The sequence below is a fragment of the Salvelinus fontinalis genome, unplaced genomic scaffold (genome assembly GCF_029448725.1).
Source record: "Salvelinus fontinalis isolate EN_2023a unplaced genomic scaffold, ASM2944872v1 scaffold_0297, whole genome shotgun sequence".
Taxonomy (NCBI): Eukaryota; Metazoa; Chordata; class Actinopteri; order Salmoniformes; family Salmonidae; genus Salvelinus; species Salvelinus fontinalis.
The window spans coordinates 103,412-121,024 of NW_026600506.1; the positions used below are offsets into that span (position 1 = coordinate 103,412).

Here is a 17,613-nt window from a genome sequence, read left to right on the forward strand (position 1 = left end):
GGTTGGTTTATAAGGATGTTATCCACTTAGTCTGGTGTCTGGTTGGTTTATAAGGATGTTATTCACTTAGTCTGGTTGGTTTTATAAGGATGTTATCCACTTAGTCTGGTGTCTGGTTGGTTTATAAGGATGTTATCCACTTAGTCTGGTGACTGGTTGGTTTTATAAGGATGTTATCCACTTAGTCTGGTGTCTGGTTGGTTTATAAGGATGTTATTCACTTAGTCTGGTTGGTTTTATAAGGATGTTATTCACTTAGTCTGGTTGGTTTTATAAGGATGTTATTCACTTAGTCTGGTGACTGGTTGGTTTTATAAGGATGTTATTCACTTAGTCTGGTGACTGGTTGGTTTATAAGGATGTTATTCACTTAGTCTGGTTGGTTTTATAAGGATGTTATTCACTTAGTCTGGTTGGTTTTATAAGGATGTTATCCACTTAGTCTGGTGACTGGTTGGTTTTATAAGGATGTTATTCACTTAGTCTGGTGACTGGTTGGTTTTATAAGGATGTTATTCACTTAGTCTGGTGACTGGTTGGTTTTATAAGGATGTTATTCACTTAGTCTGGTGACTGGTTGGTTTTATAAGGATGTTATTCACTTAGTCTGGTGACTGGTTGGTTTTATAAGGATGTTATTCACTTAGTCTGGTGACTGGTTGGTTTTATAAGGATGTTATCCACTTAGTCTGGTTGGTTTTATAAGGATGTTATCCACTTAGTCTGGTGACTGGTTGGTTTTATAAGGATGTTATTCACTTAGTCTGGTGACTGATTGGTTTTATAAGGATGTTACCCACTTAGTCTGGTGACTGGTTGGTTTATAAGGATGTTATTCACTTAGTCTGGTGACTGGTTGGTTTATAAGGATGTTATTCACTTAGTCTGGTTGGTTTATAAGGATGTTATTCACTTAGTCTGGTGACTGGTTGGTTTTATAAGGATGTTATTCACTTAGTCTGGTGACTGGTTGGTTTTATAAGGATGTTATTCACTTAGTCTGGTTGGTTTATAAGGATGTTATTCACTTAGTCTGGTTGGTTTTATAAGGATGTTATTCACTTAGTCTGGTGACTGGTTGGTTTTATAAGGATGTTATTCACTTAGTCTGGTTGGTTTATAAGGATGTTATCCACTTAGTCTGGTTGGTTTATTAGGATGTTATTCACTTAGTCTGGTTGGTTTTATAAGGATGTTATTCACTTAGTCTGGTTGGTTTATAAGGATGTTATCCACTTAGTCTGGTTGGTTTTATAAGGATGTTATTCACTTAGTCTGGTTGGTTTATTAGGATGTTATTCACTTAGTCTGGTGACTGGTTGGTTTTATAAGGATGTTATTCACTTAGTCTGGTGCCTGGTTGGTTTTATAAGGATGTTATTCACTTAGTCTGGTTGGTTTTATAAGGATGTTATTCACTTAGTCTGGTTGGTTTTATAAGGATGTTATTCACTTAGTCTGGTGACTGGTTGGTTTTATAAGGATGTTATTTACTTAGTCTGGAGACTGGTTGGTTTATAAGGATGTTATCCACTTAGTCTGGTGACTGGTTGGTTTATAAGGATGTTATTCACTTAGTCTGGTGACTGGTTGGTTTTATAAGGATGTTATTCACTTAGTCTGGTTGGTTTTATAAGGATGTTATCCACTTAGTCTGGTGACTGGTTGGTTTTATAAGGATGTTACCCACTTAGTCTGGTGACTGGTTGGTTTTATAAGGATGTTATTCACTTAGTCTGGTTGGTTTTATAAGGACGTTATTCACTTAGTCTGGTGACTGGTTGGTTTTATAAGGATGTTATTCACTTAGTCTGGTTGGTTTTATAAGGATGTTATTCACTTAGTCTGGTTGGTTTATAAGGATGTTATTCACTTAGTCTGGTGACTGGTTGGTTTTATAAGGATGTTATCCACTTAGTCTGGTGACTGGTTGGTTTATAAGGATGTTATTCACTTAGTCTGGTTGGTTTATAAGGATGTTATCCACTTAGTCTGGTTGGTTTATAAGGATGTTATTCACTTAGTCTGGTTGGTTTTATAAGGACGTTATTCACTTAGTCTGGTTGGTTTTATAAGGATGTTATTCACTTAGTCTGGTTGGTTTTATAAGGATGTTATTCACTTAGTCTGGTGACTGGTTGGTTTTATAAGGATGTTATTCACTTAGTCTGGTTGGTTTTATAAGGATGTTATTCACTTAGTCTGGTTGGTTTATAAGGATGTTATTCACTTAGTCTGGTGACTGGTTGGTTTATAAGGATGTTATTCACTTAGTCTGGTTGGTTTTATAAGGATGTTATTCACTTAGTCTGGTTGGTTTATAAGGATGTTATTCACTTAGTCTGGTTGGTTTATAAGGATGTTATTCACTTAGTCTGGTGACTGGTTGGTTTATAAGGATGTTATTCACTTAGTCTGGTTGGTTTTATAAGGATGTTATTCACTTAGTCTGGTGACTGGTTGGTTTTATAAGGATGTTATTCACTTAGTCTGGTTGGTTTTATAAGGATGTTATTCACTCAGTCTGGTGACTGGTTGGTTTATAAGGATGTTATTCACTTAGTCTGGTTGGTTTTATAAGGATGTTATTCACTTAGTCTGGTTGGTTTTATAAGGATGTTATTCACTTAGTCTGGTTGGTTTTATAAGGATGTTATTCACTTAGTCTGGTTGGTTTTATAAGGATGTTATTCACTTAGTCTGGTTGGTTTTATAAGGATGTTATTCACTTAGTCTGGTTGGTTTTATAAGGATGTTATTCACTTAGTCTGGTTGGTTTTATAAGGATGTTATCCACTTAGTCTGGTGACTGGTTGGTTTATAAGGACGTTATTCACTTAGTCTGGTTGGTTTATAAGGATGTTATTCACTTAGTCTGGTTGGTTTTATAAGGATGTTATTCACTTAGTCTGGTGACTGGTTGGTTTTATAAGGATGTTATTCACTTAGTCTGGTTGGTTTTATAAGGATGTTATTCACTTAGTCTGGTTGGTTTTATAAGGATGTTAATCACTTAGTCTGGTTGGTTTATAAGGATGTTATTCACTTAGTCTGGTGACTGGTTGGTTTATAAGGATGTTATCCACTTAGTCTGGTGACTGGTTGGTTTTATAAGGATGTTATCCACTTAGTCTGGTGTCTGGTTGGTTTATAAGGATGTTATCCACTTAGTCTGGTGACTGGTTGGTTTATAAGGATGTTATCCACTTAGTCTGGTGACTGGTTGGTTTATAAGGATGTTATCCACTTAGTCTGGTGTCTGGTTGGTTTATAAGGATGTTATTCACTTAGTCTGGTTGGTTTTATAAGGATGTTATCCACTTAGTCTGGTGTCTGGTTGGTTTATAAGGATGTTATCCACTTAGTCTGGTGACTGGTTGGTTTTATAAGGATGTTATCCACTTAGTCTGGTGTCTGGTTGGTTTATAAGGATGTTATTCACTTAGTCTGGTTGGTTTTATAAGGATGTTATTCACTTAGTCTGGTTGGTTTTATAAGGATGTTATTCACTTAGTCTGGTGACTGGTTGGTTTTATAAGGACGTTATTCACTTAGTCTGGTGACTGGTTGGTTTATAAGGATGTTATTCACTTAGTCTGGTTGGTTTTATAAGGATGTTATCCACTTAGTCTGGTTGGTTTTATAAGGATGTTATCCACTTAGTCTGGTGACTGGTTGGTTTTATAAGGATGTTATTCACTTAGTCTGGTGACTGGTTGGTTTTATAAGGATGTTATTCACTTAGTCTGGTGACTGGTTGGTTTTATAAGGATGTTATTCACTTAGTCTGGTGACTGGTTGGTTTTATAAGGATGTTATTCACTTAGTCTGGTGACTGGTTGGTTTTATAAGGATGTTATTCACTTAGTCTGGTGACTGGTTGGTTTTATAAGGATGTTATCCACTTAGTCTGGTTGGTTTTATAAGGATGTTATCCACTTAGTCTGGTGACTGGTTGGTTTTATAAGGATGTTATTCACTTAGTCTGGTGACTGATTGGTTTTATAAGGATGTTACCCACTTAGTCTGGTGACTGGTTGGTTTATAAGGATGTTATTCACTTAGTCTGGTGACTGGTTGGTTTATAAGGATGTTATTCACTTAGTCTGGTTGGTTTATAAGGATGTTATTCACTTAGTCTGGTGACTGGTTGGTTTTATAAGGATGTTATTCACTTAGTCTGGTGACTGGTTGGTTTTATAAGGATGTTATTCACTTAGTCTGGTTGGTTTATAAGGATGTTATTCACTTAGTCTGGTTGGTTTTATAAGGATGTTATTCACTTAGTCTGGTGACTGGTTGGTTTTATAAGGATGTTATTCACTTAGTCTGGTTGGTTTATAAGGATGTTATCCACTTAGTCTGGTTGGTTTATTAGGATGTTATTCACTTAGTCTGGTTGGTTTTATAAGGATGTTATTCACTTAGTCTGGTTGGTTTATAAGGATGTTATTCACTTAGTCTGGTTGGTTTTATAAGGATGTTATTCACTTAGTCTGGTGACTGGTTGGTTTTATAAGGATGTTATTCACTTAGTCTGGTTGGTTTATAAGGATGTTATTCACTTAGTCTGGTTGGTTTATAAGGATGTTATTCACTTAGTCTGGTTGGTTTATAAGGATGTTATTCACTTAGTCTGGTTGGTTTTATAAGGATGTTATTCACTTAGTCTGGTTGGTTTTATAAGGATGTTATTCACTTAGTCTGGTGACTGGTTGGTTTTATAAGGATGTTATTCACTTAGTCTGGAGACTGGTTGGTTTATAAGGATGTTATCCACTTAGTCTGGTGACTGGTTGGTTTATAAGGATGTTATTCACTTAGTCTGGTGACTGGTTGGTTTTATAAGGATGTTATTCACTTAGTCTGGTTGGTTTTATAAGGATGTTATCCACTTAGTCTGGTGACTGGTTGGTTTTATAAGGATGTTACCCACTTAGTCTGGTGACTGGTTGGTTTTATAAGGATGTTATTCACTTAGTCTGGTTGGTTTTATAAGGACGTTATTCACTTAGTCTGGTGACTGGTTGGTTTTATAAGGATGTTATTCACTTAGTCTGGTTGGTTTTATAAGGATGTTATTCACTTAGTCTGGTTGGTTTATAAGGATGTTATTCACTTAGTCTGGTGACTGGTTGGTTTTATAAGGATGTTATCCACTTAGTCTGGTGACTGGTTGGTTTATAAGGATGTTATTCACTTAGTCTGGTTGGTTTATAAGGATGTTATCCACTTAGTCTGGTTGGTTTATAAGGATGTTATTCACTTAGTCTGGTTGGTTTTATAAGGACGTTATTCACTTAGTCTGGTTGGTTTTATAAGGATGTTATTCACTTAGTCTGGTTGGTTTTATAAGGATGTTATTCACTTAGTCTGGTGACTGGTTGGTTTTATAAGGATGTTATTCACTTAGTCTGGTTGGTTTTATAAGGATGTTATTCACTTAGTCTGGTTGGTTTATAAGGATGTTATTCACTTAGTCTGGTGACTGGTTGGTTTATAAGGATGTTATTCACTTAGTCTGGTGACTGGTTGGTTTTATAAGGATGTTATCCACTTAGTCTGGTGACTGGTTGGTTTTATAAGGATGTTATTCACTTAGTCTGGTGACTGGTTGGTTTTATAAGGATGTTATCCACTTAGTCTGGTGACTGGTTGGTTTATAAGGATGTTATTCACTTAGTCTGGTGACTGGTTGGTTTTATAAGGATGTTATTCACTTAGTCTGGTGACTGGTTGGTTTATAAGGATGTTATTCACTTAGTCTGGTGACTGGTTGGTTTATAAGGATGTTATTCACTTAGTCTCGTGACTGGTTGGTTTTATAAGGATGTTATTCACTTAGTCTGGTTGGTTTTATAAGGATGGTATCCACTTAGTCTGGTTGGTTTTATAAGGATGTTATTCACTTAGTCTGGTTGGTTTATTAGGATGTTATTCACTTAGTCTGGTTGGTTTATAAGGATGTTATTCACTTAGTCTGGTTGGTTTTATAAGGATGTTATTCACTTAGTCTGGTTGGTTTTATAAGGATGTTATTCACTTAGTCTGGTGACTGGTTGGTTTTATAAGGATGTTATTCACTTAGTCTGGGACTGGTTGGTTTATAAGGATGTTATTCACTTAGTCTGGTGACTGGTTGGTTTATAAGGATGTTATTCACTTAGTCTGGTGACTGGTTGGTTTTATAAGGATGTTATTCACTTAGTCTGGTTGGTTTTATAAGGATGTTATTCACTTAGTCTGGTGACTGGTTGGTTTTATAAGGATGTTATTCACTTAGTCTGGTGACTGGTTGGTTTTATAAGGATGTTATTCACTTAGTCTGGTTGGTTTTATAAGGATGTTATTCACTTAGTCTGGTGACTGGTTGGTTTTATAAGGATGTTATTCACTTAGTCTGGTTGGTTTTATAAGGATGTTATTCACTTAGTCTGGTTGGTTTATAAGGATGTTATTCACTTAGTCTGGTGACTGGTTGGTTTTATAAGGATGTTATTCACTTAGTCTGGTGACTGGTTGGTTTATAAGGATGTTATTCACTTAGTCTGGTTGGTTTATAAGGATGTTATTCACTTAGTCTGGTTGGTTTATAAGGATGTTATTCACTTAGTCTGGTTGGTTTTATAAGGATGTTATTCACTTAGTCTGGTTGGTTTTATAAGGATGTTATTCACTTAGTCTGGTTGGTTTTATAAGGATGTTATTCACTTAGTCTGGTGACTGGTTGGTTTTATAAGGATGTTATTCACTTAGTCTGGTTGGTTTTATAAGGATGTTATTCACTTAGTCTGGTTGGTTTATAAGGATGTTATTCACTTAGTCTGGTGACTGGTTGGTTTATAAGGATGTTATTCACTTAGTCTGGTGACTGGTTGGTTTTATAAGGATGTTATCCACTTAGTCTGGTGACTGGTTGGTTTTATAAGGATGTTATTCACTTAGTCTGGTGACTGGTTGGTTTTATAAGGATGTTATCCACTTAGTCTGGTGACTGGTTGGTTTTATAAGGATGTTATTCACTTAGTCTGGTGACTGGTTGGTTTTATAAGGATGTTATTCACTTAGTCTGGTGACTGGTTGGTTTTATAAGGATGTTATCCACTTAGTCTGGTGACTGGTTGGTTTAATAAGGATGTTATTCACTTAGTCTCGTGACTGGTTGGTTTTATAAGGATGTTATTCACTTAGTCTGGTTGGTTTTATAAGGATGGTATCCACTTAGTCTGGTTGGTTTTATAAGGATGTTATTCACTTAGTCTGGTTGGTTTATAAGGATGTTATTCACTTAGTCTGGTGACTGGTTGGTTTTATAAGGATGTTATCCACTTAGTCTGGTTGGTTTATAAGGATGTTATTCACTTAGTCTGGTGTCTGTTTGGTTTTATAAGGATGTTATTCACTTAGTTTGGTTGGTTTATAAGGATGTTATTCACTTAGTCTGGTGACTGGTTGGTTTAATAAGGATGTTATTCACTTAGTCTGGTTGGTTTATAAGGATGTTATTCACTTAGTCTGGTTGGTTTATAAGGATGTTATCCACTTAGTCTGGTGACTGGTTGGTTTTATAAGGATGTTATTCACTTAGTCTGGTTGGTTTTATAAGGATGTTATTCACTTAGTCTGGTGACTGGTTGGTTTTATAAGGATGTTATTCACTTAGTCTGGTTGGTTTTATAAGGATGTTATCCACTTAGTCTGGTTGGTTTATAAGGATGTTATTCACTTAGTCTGGTTGGTTTATAAGGATGTTATTCACTTAGTCTGGTGACTGGTTGGTTTAATAAGGATGTTATTCACTTAGTCTGGTGACTGGTTGGTTTATAAGGATGTTATCCACTTAGTCTGGTTGGTTTATAAGGATGTTATTCACTTAGTCTGGTTGGTTTTATAAGGATGTTATTCACTTAGTCTGGTGACTGGTTGGTTTAATAAGGATGTTATTCACTTAGTCTGGTTGGTTTATAAGGATGTTATTCACTTAGTCTGGTTGGTTTTATAAGGATGTTATTCACTTAGTCTGGTTGGTTTATAAGGATGTTATCCACTTAGTCTGGTGACTGGTTGGTTTAATAAGGATGTTATTCACTTAGTCTGGTTGGTTTATAAGGATGTTATTCACTTAGTCTGGTTGGTTTATAAGGATGTTATCCACTTAGTCTGGTGACTGGTTGGTTTTATAAGGATGTTATTCACTTAGTCTGGTTGGTTTTATAAGGATGTTATTCACTTAGTCTGGTGACTGGTTGGTTTTATAAGGATGTTATTCACTTAGTCTGGTGACTGGTTGGTTTAATAAGGATGTTATTCACTTAGTCTGGTTGGTTTATAAGGATGTTATTCACTTAGTCTGGTGACTGGTTGGTTTTATAAGGATGTTATTCACTTAGTCTGGTTGGTTTTATAAGGATGTTATTCACTTAGTCTGGTGACTGGTTGGTTTTATAAGGATGTTATTCACTTAGTCTGGTGACTGGTTGGTTTAATAAGGATGTTATTCACTTAGTCTGGTTGGTTTATAAGGATGTTATTCACTTAGTCTGGTGACTGGTTGGTTTTATAAGGATGTTATTCACTTAGTCTGGTTGGTTTTATAAGGATGTTATTCACTTAGTCTGGTTGGTTTATAAGGATGTTATTCACTTAGTCTGGTGACTGGTTGGTTTTATAAGGATGTTATTCACTTAGTCTGGTGACTGGTTGGTTTAATAAGGATGTTATTCACTTAGTCTGGTTGGTTTATAAGGATGTTATTCACTTAGTCTGGTTGGTTTTATAAGGATGTTATCCACTTAGTCTGGTGACTGGTTGGTTTAATAAGGATGTTATTCACTTAGTCTGGTTGGTTTATAAGGATGTTATTCACTTAGTCTGGTTGGTTTTATAAGGATGTTATCCACTTAGTCTGGTGACTGGTTGGTTTTATAAGGATGTTATTCACTTAGTCTGGTGACTGGTTGGTTTTATAAGGATGTTATTCACTTAGTCTGGTGACTGGTTGGTTTATAAGGATGTTATTCACTTAGTCTGGTTGGTTTTATAAGGATGTTATTCACTTAGTCTGGTGACTGGTTGGTTTTATAAGGATGTTATTCACTTAGTCTGGTTGGTTTTATAAGGATGTTATTCACTTAGTCTGGTTGGTTTATAAGGATGTTATTCACTTAGTCTGGTGACTGGTTGGTTTTATAAGGATGTTATTCACTTAGTCTGGTGACTGGTTGGTTTATAAGGATGTTATTCACTTAGTCTGGTTGGTTTATAAGGATGTTATTCACTTAGTCTGGTGACTGGTTGGTTTTATAAGGATGTTATTCACTTAGTCTGGTTGGTTTATAAGGATGTTATTCACTTAGTCTGGTGACTGGTTGGTTTTATAAGGATGTTATTCACTTAGTCTGGTTGGTTTTATAAGGATGTTATTCACTTAGTCTGGTTGGTTTTATAAGGATGTTATTCACTTAGTCTGGTGACTGGTTGGTTTATAAGGATGTTATTCACTTAGTCTGGTTGGTTTTATAAGGATGTTATTCACTTAGTCTGGTTGGTTTTATAAGGATGTTATTCACTTAGTCTGGTGACTGGTTGGTTTAATAAGGATGTTATCCACTTAGTCTGGTGACTGGTTGGTTTTATAAGGATGTTATTCACTTAGTCTGGAGACTGGTTGGTTTATAAGGATGTTATTCTATTCATTTCTAAAATGCACTCTGAACATCCTGACGATGCCAATCCAACGGGGCACGACAACGCGTCACCAAACACCTCACCTGTGCAGAGAGGTGTGGCCCGTTCTTCTGAGCATGTGCGACAGCATCGTGGACGACGTCGTGAACTCCCAGCAGCACTTGCTCCAGGTCCTGAGTTCCGTGCATGCGTGCCGACAGCCCCTCTAACGACCTCACGAATTCTCTCCAATGGGGGTCCACCTCAAATCAAAATGAAACAAGAAGCAATAAAGAGGGATGAATAGATAACAAGCAGAAGAATATATAGAGTAACATAATAGTATAATAGTATAATATATAGTGGTATTATTATCATGTGTAAAACAACAAAGCCAGGGTTACCTCAGCCGCGCTAGCCAGACAGCCGCGCATCACGTTGAGACAGTAGCCCATACAGGGCTGAGACAGGGTGAGTCCGTGGCAGTGGGGGCAGTACTGCATCCTGAGCAGAGCTCTACGACACTCCCTGCTAAACGCCAGGTGATCCGTGATGTTGATCACCTCTATGCCGAGGTGTAGAGCCTGTAACAGCACACGACCCCCGACCCCCGACCTCCCGATCCGATCGGCCAGGACTCCTGGAGCGGCGCCGAACGGGGTCAAATCGCGGCGGGCGGAGCGGACGCACTCGGCGTAACCGGGGGTGACGCGGCTGAGGCTGGGGTTGATGAGGTGGTTGTAGACCAATGGGAAGAGAGCGTCGAAGAAGCGGCTGGTGATGTCATCGACGTTGAGTTCGGAGCCAAGGAGGAAGAGGCCGACGTCAGTGAACAACTCTCTCACCAGACCTGACGCCTCCCCAGCCATGTTACGGTACGACGCCTGGAGGAGCAGGTTGGTGTGGTTCTCTGATGCCTTCATCAGAGACTCAAAGGTTTCTACAGGAGGAGAGAGAGGCAGAGGGGGAGAGGGGGGAGGAGGGAGAGAGAGAGAGAAAGGGGGAGAGGGGGGTGGAGGGAGAGGGGGATGGAGGGAGAGAGAGAGAGAGAGAGAGAGAGAGGCAGAGGGGGAGAGGGGGGTGGAGGGAGAGAGGCAGATGGGGACAGGGGGATGGAGGGAGAGAGGCAGAGGGGGAGAGGGGGTGGAGGGAAAGGGGGATGGAGGAGGTGAGGCAGAGGGGGAGAGGGGGATGGAGGCAGAGGGGGAGGAGAGAGAGAGAGAGAGAGAGAGAGAGAGAGAGCGAGAGAGAGAGAGAGAGAGAGCGAGAGAGAGAGCGAGAGAGAGAGAGAGAGAGAGAGAGAGAGAGAGAGAGAGAGAGAGAGAGAGAGAGAGAGAGAGAGAGAGAGAGAGAGAGAGAGAGAGAGAGGTAGATGTATGACCATATTAGAGACATATATTTCCCTCAGATTACAGATCCACAAAAAATTTGAAAACAAACCCAATCTTGATAAACTCCCATATCTACTGGGAGAAATTCCACAGTGTTCCATCACAGCAGCAATATTTGTGACCTGTTGCCACCAGAAAAGGGCAACCAGTGAAGAACAAACACCATTGTAAATACAACCCATATTTATGTTTATTTAATTTCACATGTGTACTTTAACCATTTGTACATTGTTACAACACTGTATACAGATATAATATGACATTTGTAATGTCTTTATTCTTTTGAAACTTCTGTGAGTGTAATGTTCACTGTTAATTTGTATTGTTTATTTCACTTTTGTATATTATCTACCTCACTTGCTTTAGCAATGTTAACACAAGTTTCCCATGCCAATAAAGCCCCTTGAATTGAATTGAATTGAGAGAGAGAGGCAGAGGGGGATGGAGGGAAGGAGAGAGAGATGCAGAGGGGAATGGAGGGAAGGAGAGAGAGAGAGAGAGGGGGATGGAGTGAGAGAGAGAGAGAGAGGCAGAGGGGGATGGAGGGAGAGAGAGAGAGAAAGAAAGAGGGTTTCTACAGGAGGAGAGGGGGGAGGGATTGAACGGGTTTCTGGGGCGTAGTAGGACAGGAGGTTTAGACCCGAGCTAGGACGTGACCAGAGGGTAGTCTCTCCTTCCTCCAGGCTGGGACGAGCTAGGACGTGACCAGAGGGTAGTCTCTCCTTCCTCCAGGATGGGACGAGCTAGGACGTGACCAGAGGGTAGTCTCTCCTTCCCCCAGGATGGGACGAGCTAGGACGTGACCAGAGGGTAGTCTCTCCTTCCTCCAGGATGGGACGAGCTAGGACGTGACCAGAGGGTGGTCTCTCCTTCCCACAGGCTGGGACGAGCTAGGACGTGACCAGAGGGTAGTCTCTCCTTCCTCCAGGATGGGACGAGCTAGGACGTGACCAGAGGGTAGTCTCTCCTTCCTCCAGGATGGGACGAGCTAGGACGTGACCAGAGGGTAGTCTCTCCTTCCCCCAGGCTGGGACGAGCTAGGACGTGACCAGAGGGTAGTCTCTCCTTCCTCCAGGCTGGGACGAGCTAGGACGTGACCAGAGGGTAGTCTCTCCTTCCCCCAGGATGGGACGAGCTAGGACGTGACCAGAGGGTAGTCTCTCCTTCCCCCAGGGCCCAGGCTGGGACGAGCTAGGACGTGACCAGAGGGTAGTCTCTCCTTCCCCCAGGATGGGACGAGCTAGGACGTGACCAGAGGGTAGTCTCTCCTTCCCCCAGGGCCCAGGATGGGACGAGCTAGGACGTGACCAGAGGGTAGTCTCTCCTTCCCCCAGGGCCCAGGATGGGACGAGCTAGGACGTGACCAGAGGGTAGTCTCTCCTTTCCCCAGAGCCCAGGCTGGGACGAACTAGTATCCCACACCATGTGTCTGTCATGGGGCTGTGGTGCTGTAACTCTGCTGTAGAGGTGAAGCAGAGAGCAGGGTGCTGAGCTGTAGAGCTGAGAGAGAGCCAGTGGTGAGGGTAGGTAGTTTAGAGAGAGGGACTGAGTGGGGTTGGAAGGAGACGTGCCGGAGCCTAGGTACCCTCCGAACCGGCAAACACCCAGCACTGGGGGGGTGATGTGACAGCTCTGGGTGCCAGGTTGAGAGAAAGGGATCTGTCTGATTAAAGGGGATTAACAGCATCTGATCTCTGAGTCTGGTGACCGGGGAGAGGAGAGGAGAGGTTAGGGTTGATGTAGGAGTCTGGTGACTGGGGAGAGGAGAGGAGAGGTTAGGGTTGATGTAGGAGTCTGGTGACTGGGGAGAGGAGAGGAGAGGTTAGGGTTGATGTAGGAGTCTGGTGACTGGGGAGAGGAGAGGTTAGGGTTGATGTAGGAGTCTGGTGACTAGGGAGAGGAGAGGTGAGGTTAGGGTTGATGTAGGAGTCTGGTGACTGGGGAGAGGTGAGGTTAGGGTTGATGTAGGAGTCTGGTGACTAGGGAGAGGAGAGGTTAGGGTTGATGTAGGAGTCTGGTGACTGGGGAGAGGAGAGGGTTGATGTAGGAGTCTGGTGACTGGGGAGAGGAGAGGTTAGGGTTGATGTAGGAGTCTGGTGACTGGGGAGAGGAGAGGTTAGGGTTGATGTAGGAGTCTGGTGACTAGGGAGAGGAGAGGTTAGGGTTGATGTAGGAGTCTGGTGACTGGGGAGAGGAGAGGTTAGGGTTGATGTAGGAGTCTGGTGACTGGGGAGAGGGGAGGTTAGGGTTGATGTAGGAGTCTGGTGACTGGGGAGAGGAGAGGAGAGGTTAGGGTTGATGTAGGAGTCTGGTGACTGGGGAGAGGAGAGGTTAGGGTTGATGTAGGAGTCTGGTGACTGGGGAGAGGAGAGGTGAGGGTTGATGTAGGAGTCTGGTGACTGGGGAGAGGAGAGGGGAGGTTAGGGTTGATGTAGGAGTCTGGTGACTGGGGAGAGGAGAGGTTAGGGTTGATGTAGGAGTCTGGTGACTGGGGAGAGGGGAGGTTAGGGTTGATGTAGGAGTCTGGTGACTGGGGAGAGGAGAGGAGAGGTTAGGGTTGATGTAGGAGTCTGGTGACTGGGGAGAGGAGAGGTTAGGGTTGATGTAGGAGTCTGGTGACTGGGGAGAGGAGAGGTGAGGGTTGATGTAGGAGTCTGGTGACTGGGGAGAGGAGAGGGGAGGTTAGGGTTGATGTAGGAGTCTGGTGACTGGGGAGAGGAGAGGAGAGGTTAGGGTTGATGTAGGAGTCTGGTGACTGGGGAGAGGAGAGGAGAGGTTAGGGTTGATGTAGGAGTCTGGTGACTGGGGAGAGGAGAGGTGAGGTTTGATGTAGGAGTCTGGTGACTGGGGAGAGGAGAGGTGAGGTTAGGGTTGATGTAGGAGTCTGGTGACTAGGGAGGGGAGAGGAGAGGTTAGGGTTGATGTAGGAGTCTGGTGACTGGGGAGAGGAGAGGTGAGGTTAGGGTTGATGTAGGAGTCTGGTGACTGGGGAGAGGTGAGGTTAGGGTTGATGTAGGAGTCTGGTGACTGGGGAGAGGAGAGGTGAGGTTAGGGTTGATGTAGGAGTCTGGTGACTGGGGAGAGGTGAGGTGAGGTTAGAGTTGATGTAGGAGTCTGGTGACTGGGGAGAGGAGAGGTTAGGGTTGATGTAGGAGTCTGGTGACTGGGGAGAGGGGAGGTTAGGGTTGATGTAGGAGTCTGGTGACTGGGGAGAGGAGAGGAGAGGTTAGGGTTGATGTAGGAGTCTGGTGACTGGGGAGAGGAGAGGTTAGGGTTGATGTAGGAGTCTGGTGACTGGGGAGAGGAGAGGTGAGGGTTGATGTAGGAGTCTGGTGACTGGGGAGAGGAGAGGGGAGGTTAGGGTTGATGTAGGAGTCTGGTGACTGGGGAGAGGAGAGGTTAGGGTTGATGTAGGAGTCTGGTGACTGGGGAGAGGGGAGGTTAGGGTTGATGTAGGAGTCTGGTGACTGGGGAGAGGAGAGGAGAGGTTAGGGTTGATGTAGGAGTCTGGTGACTGGGGAGAGGAGAGGTTAGGGTTGATGTAGGAGTCTGGTGACTGGGGAGAGGAGAGGTGAGGGTTGATGTAGGAGTCTGGTGACTGGGGAGAGGAGAGGGGAGGTTAGGGTTGATGTAGGAGTCTGGTGACTGGGGAGAGGAGAGGAGAGGTTAGGGTTGATGTAGGAGTCTGGTGACTGGGGAGAGGAGAGGAGAGGTTAGGGTTGATGTAGGAGTCTGGTGACTGGGGAGAGGAGAGGTGAGGTTTGATGTAGGAGTCTGGTGACTGGGGAGAGGAGAGGTGAGGTTAGGGTTGATGTAGGAGTCTGGTGACTAGGGAGGGGAGAGGAGAGGTTAGGGTTGATGTAGGAGTCTGGTGACTGGGGAGAGGAGAGGTGAGGTTAGGGTTGATGTAGGAGTCTGGTGACTGGGGAGAGGTGAGGTTAGGGTTGATGTAGGAGTCTGGTGACTGGGGAGAGGAGAGGTGAGGTTAGGGTTGATGTAGGAGTCTGGTGACTGGGGAGAGGTGAGGTGAGGTTAGAGTTGATGTAGGAGTCTAGTGACTAGGGAGAGGAGAGGTGAGGTTAGGGTTGATGTAGGAGTCTGGTGACTGGGGAGGGGAGAGGTGAGGTGAGGGTTGATGTAGGAGTCTGGTGACTGGGGAGAGGAGAGGTGAGATTAGGGTTGATGTAGGAGTCTGGTGACTGGGGAGAGGTGAGGTGAGGTTAGGGTTGATGTAGGAGTCTGGTGACTGGGGAGAGGAGAGGTGAGGTTAGGGTTGATGTAGGAGTCTGGTGACTGGGGAGAGGAGAGGAGAGGTTAGGGTTGATGTAGGAGTCTGGTGACTGGGGAGAGGAGAGGTTAGGGTTGATGTAGGAGTCTGGTGACTAGGGAGAGGAGAGGTGAGGTTAGGGTTGATGTAGGAGTCTGGTGACTGGGGAGAGGTGAGGTTAGGGTTGATGTAGGAGTCTGGTGACTAGGGAGAGGAGAGGTTAGGGTTGATGTAGGAGTCTGGTGACTGGGGAGAGGAGAGGTTAGGGTTGATGTAGGAGTCTGGTGACTGGGGAGAGGAGAGGTTAGGGTTGATGTAGGAGTCTGGTGACTGGGGAGAGGAGAGGTTAGGGTTGATGTAGGAGTCTGGTGACTAGGGAGAGGAGAGGTTAGGGTTGATGTAGGAGTCTGGTGACTGGGGAGAGGAGAGGTTAGGGTTGATGTAGGAGTCTGGTGACTGGGGAGAGGGGAGGTTAGGGTTGATGTAGGAGTCTGGTGACTGGGGAGAGGAGAGGAGAGGTTAGGGTTGATGTAGGAGTCTGGTGACTGGGGAGAGGAGAGGTTAGGGTTGATGTAGGAGTCTGGTGACTGGGGAGAGGAGAGGTGAGGGTTGATGTAGGAGTCTGGTGACTGGGGAGAGGAGAGGGGAGGTTAGGGTTGATGTAGGAGTCTGGTGACTGGGGAGAGGAGAGGTTAGGGTTGATGTAGGAGTCTGGTGACTGGGGAGAGGGGAGGTTAGGGTTGATGTAGGAGTCTGGTGACTGGGGAGAGGAGAGGAGAGGTTAGGGTTGATGTAGGAGTCTGGTGACTGGGGAGAGGAGAGGTTAGGGTTGATGTAGGAGTCTGGTGACTGGGGAGAGGAGAGGTGAGGGTTGATGTAGGAGTCTGGTGACTGGGGAGAGGAGAGGGGAGGTTAGGGTTGATGTAGGAGTCTGGTGACTGGGGAGAGGAGAGGAGAGGTTAGGGTTGATGTAGGAGTCTGGTGACTGGGGAGAGGAGAGGAGAGGTTAGGGTTGATGTAGGAGTCTGGTGACTGGGGAGAGGAGAGGTGAGGTTTGATGTAGGAGTCTGGTGACTGGGGAGAGGAGAGGTGAGGTTAGGGTTGATGTAGGAGTCTGGTGACTAGGGAGGGGAGAGGAGAGGTTAGGGTTGATGTAGGAGTCTGGTGACTGGGGAGAGGAGAGGTGAGGTTAGGGTTGATGTAGGAGTCTGGTGACTGGGGAGAGGTGAGGTTAGGGTTGATGTAGGAGTCTGGTGACTGGGGAGAGGAGAGGTGAGGTTAGGGTTGATGTAGGAGTCTGGTGACTGGGGAGAGGTGAGGTGAGGTTAGAGTTGATGTAGGAGTCTAGTGACTAGGGAGAGGAGAGGTGAGGTTAGGGTTGATGTAGGAGTCTGGTGACTGGGGAGGGGAGAGGTGAGGTGAGGGTTGATGTAGGAGTCTGGTGACTGGGGAGAGGAGAGGTGAGATTAGGGTTGATGTAGGAGTCTGGTGACTGGGGAGAGGTGAGGTGAGGTTAGGGTTGATGTAGGAGTCTGGTGACTGGGGAGAGGTGAGGTTAGGGTTGATGTAGGAGTCTAGTGACTGGGGAGAGGAGAGGTGAGGTTAGAGTTGATGTAGGAGTCTAGTGACTAGGGAGAGGAGAGGAGAGGTTAGGGTTGATGTAGGAGTCTGGTGACTGGGGAGAGGTGAGGTGAGGTTAGGGTTGATGTAGGAGTCTGGTGACTGGGGAGAGGTGAGGTGAGGTTAGGGTTGATGTAGGAGTCTGGTGACTGGGGAGAGGAGAGGTGAGGTTAGGGTTGATGTAGGAGTCTGGTGACTGGGGAGAGGTGAGGTGAGGTTAGAGTTGATGTAGGAGTCTAGTGACTAGGGAGAGGAGAGGAGAGGTTAGGGTTGATGTAGGAGTCTGGTGACTGGGGAGAGGTGAGGTGAGGTTAGGGTTGATGTAGGAGTCTGGTGACTGGGGAGAGGTGAGGTGAGGGTTGATGTAGGAGTCTGGTGACTGGGGAGAGGTGAGGTTAGGATTGATGTAGGAGTCTGGTGACTGGGGAGAGGTGAGGTTAGGGTTGATGTAGGAGTCTGGTGACTGGGTAGAGGTGAGGTTAGGGTTGATGTAGGAGTCTGGTGACTGTGAAGGGGAGAGGAGAGGTTAGGGTTGATGTAGGAGTCTGGTGACTGGGGAGAGGAGAGGTGAGGTTAGGGTTGATGTAGGAGTCTAGTGACTGGGGAGAGGTGAGATTAGGGTTGATGTAGGAGTCTGGTGACTGGGGAGGGGAGAGGAGAGGTTAGGGT

The 17,613-nt window shown here is 44.3% G+C and overlaps 1 protein-coding gene across 1 annotated transcript in view; it reads right to left on the minus strand.

Annotated features, from left to right (window-relative positions):
* The window catches only part of gpc5a (glypican 5a), a gene marked incomplete at its 3' end in the record, with an annotated part of 77,216 nt that overhangs the window by 38,489 nt on the left and 21,114 nt on the right, over window positions 1–17,613 (minus strand). The window contains exons 2-3 of the mRNA XM_055913316.1: window positions 10,071–10,606; window positions 9,771–9,929 (exon numbers count right to left, since the gene is read on the minus strand). Of these exons, the coding sequence (XP_055769291.1) occupies window positions 9,771–9,929; window positions 10,071–10,606 (695 nt within the window). The remainder of the gene's footprint in view (window positions 1–9,770; window positions 9,930–10,070; window positions 10,607–17,613) is intronic.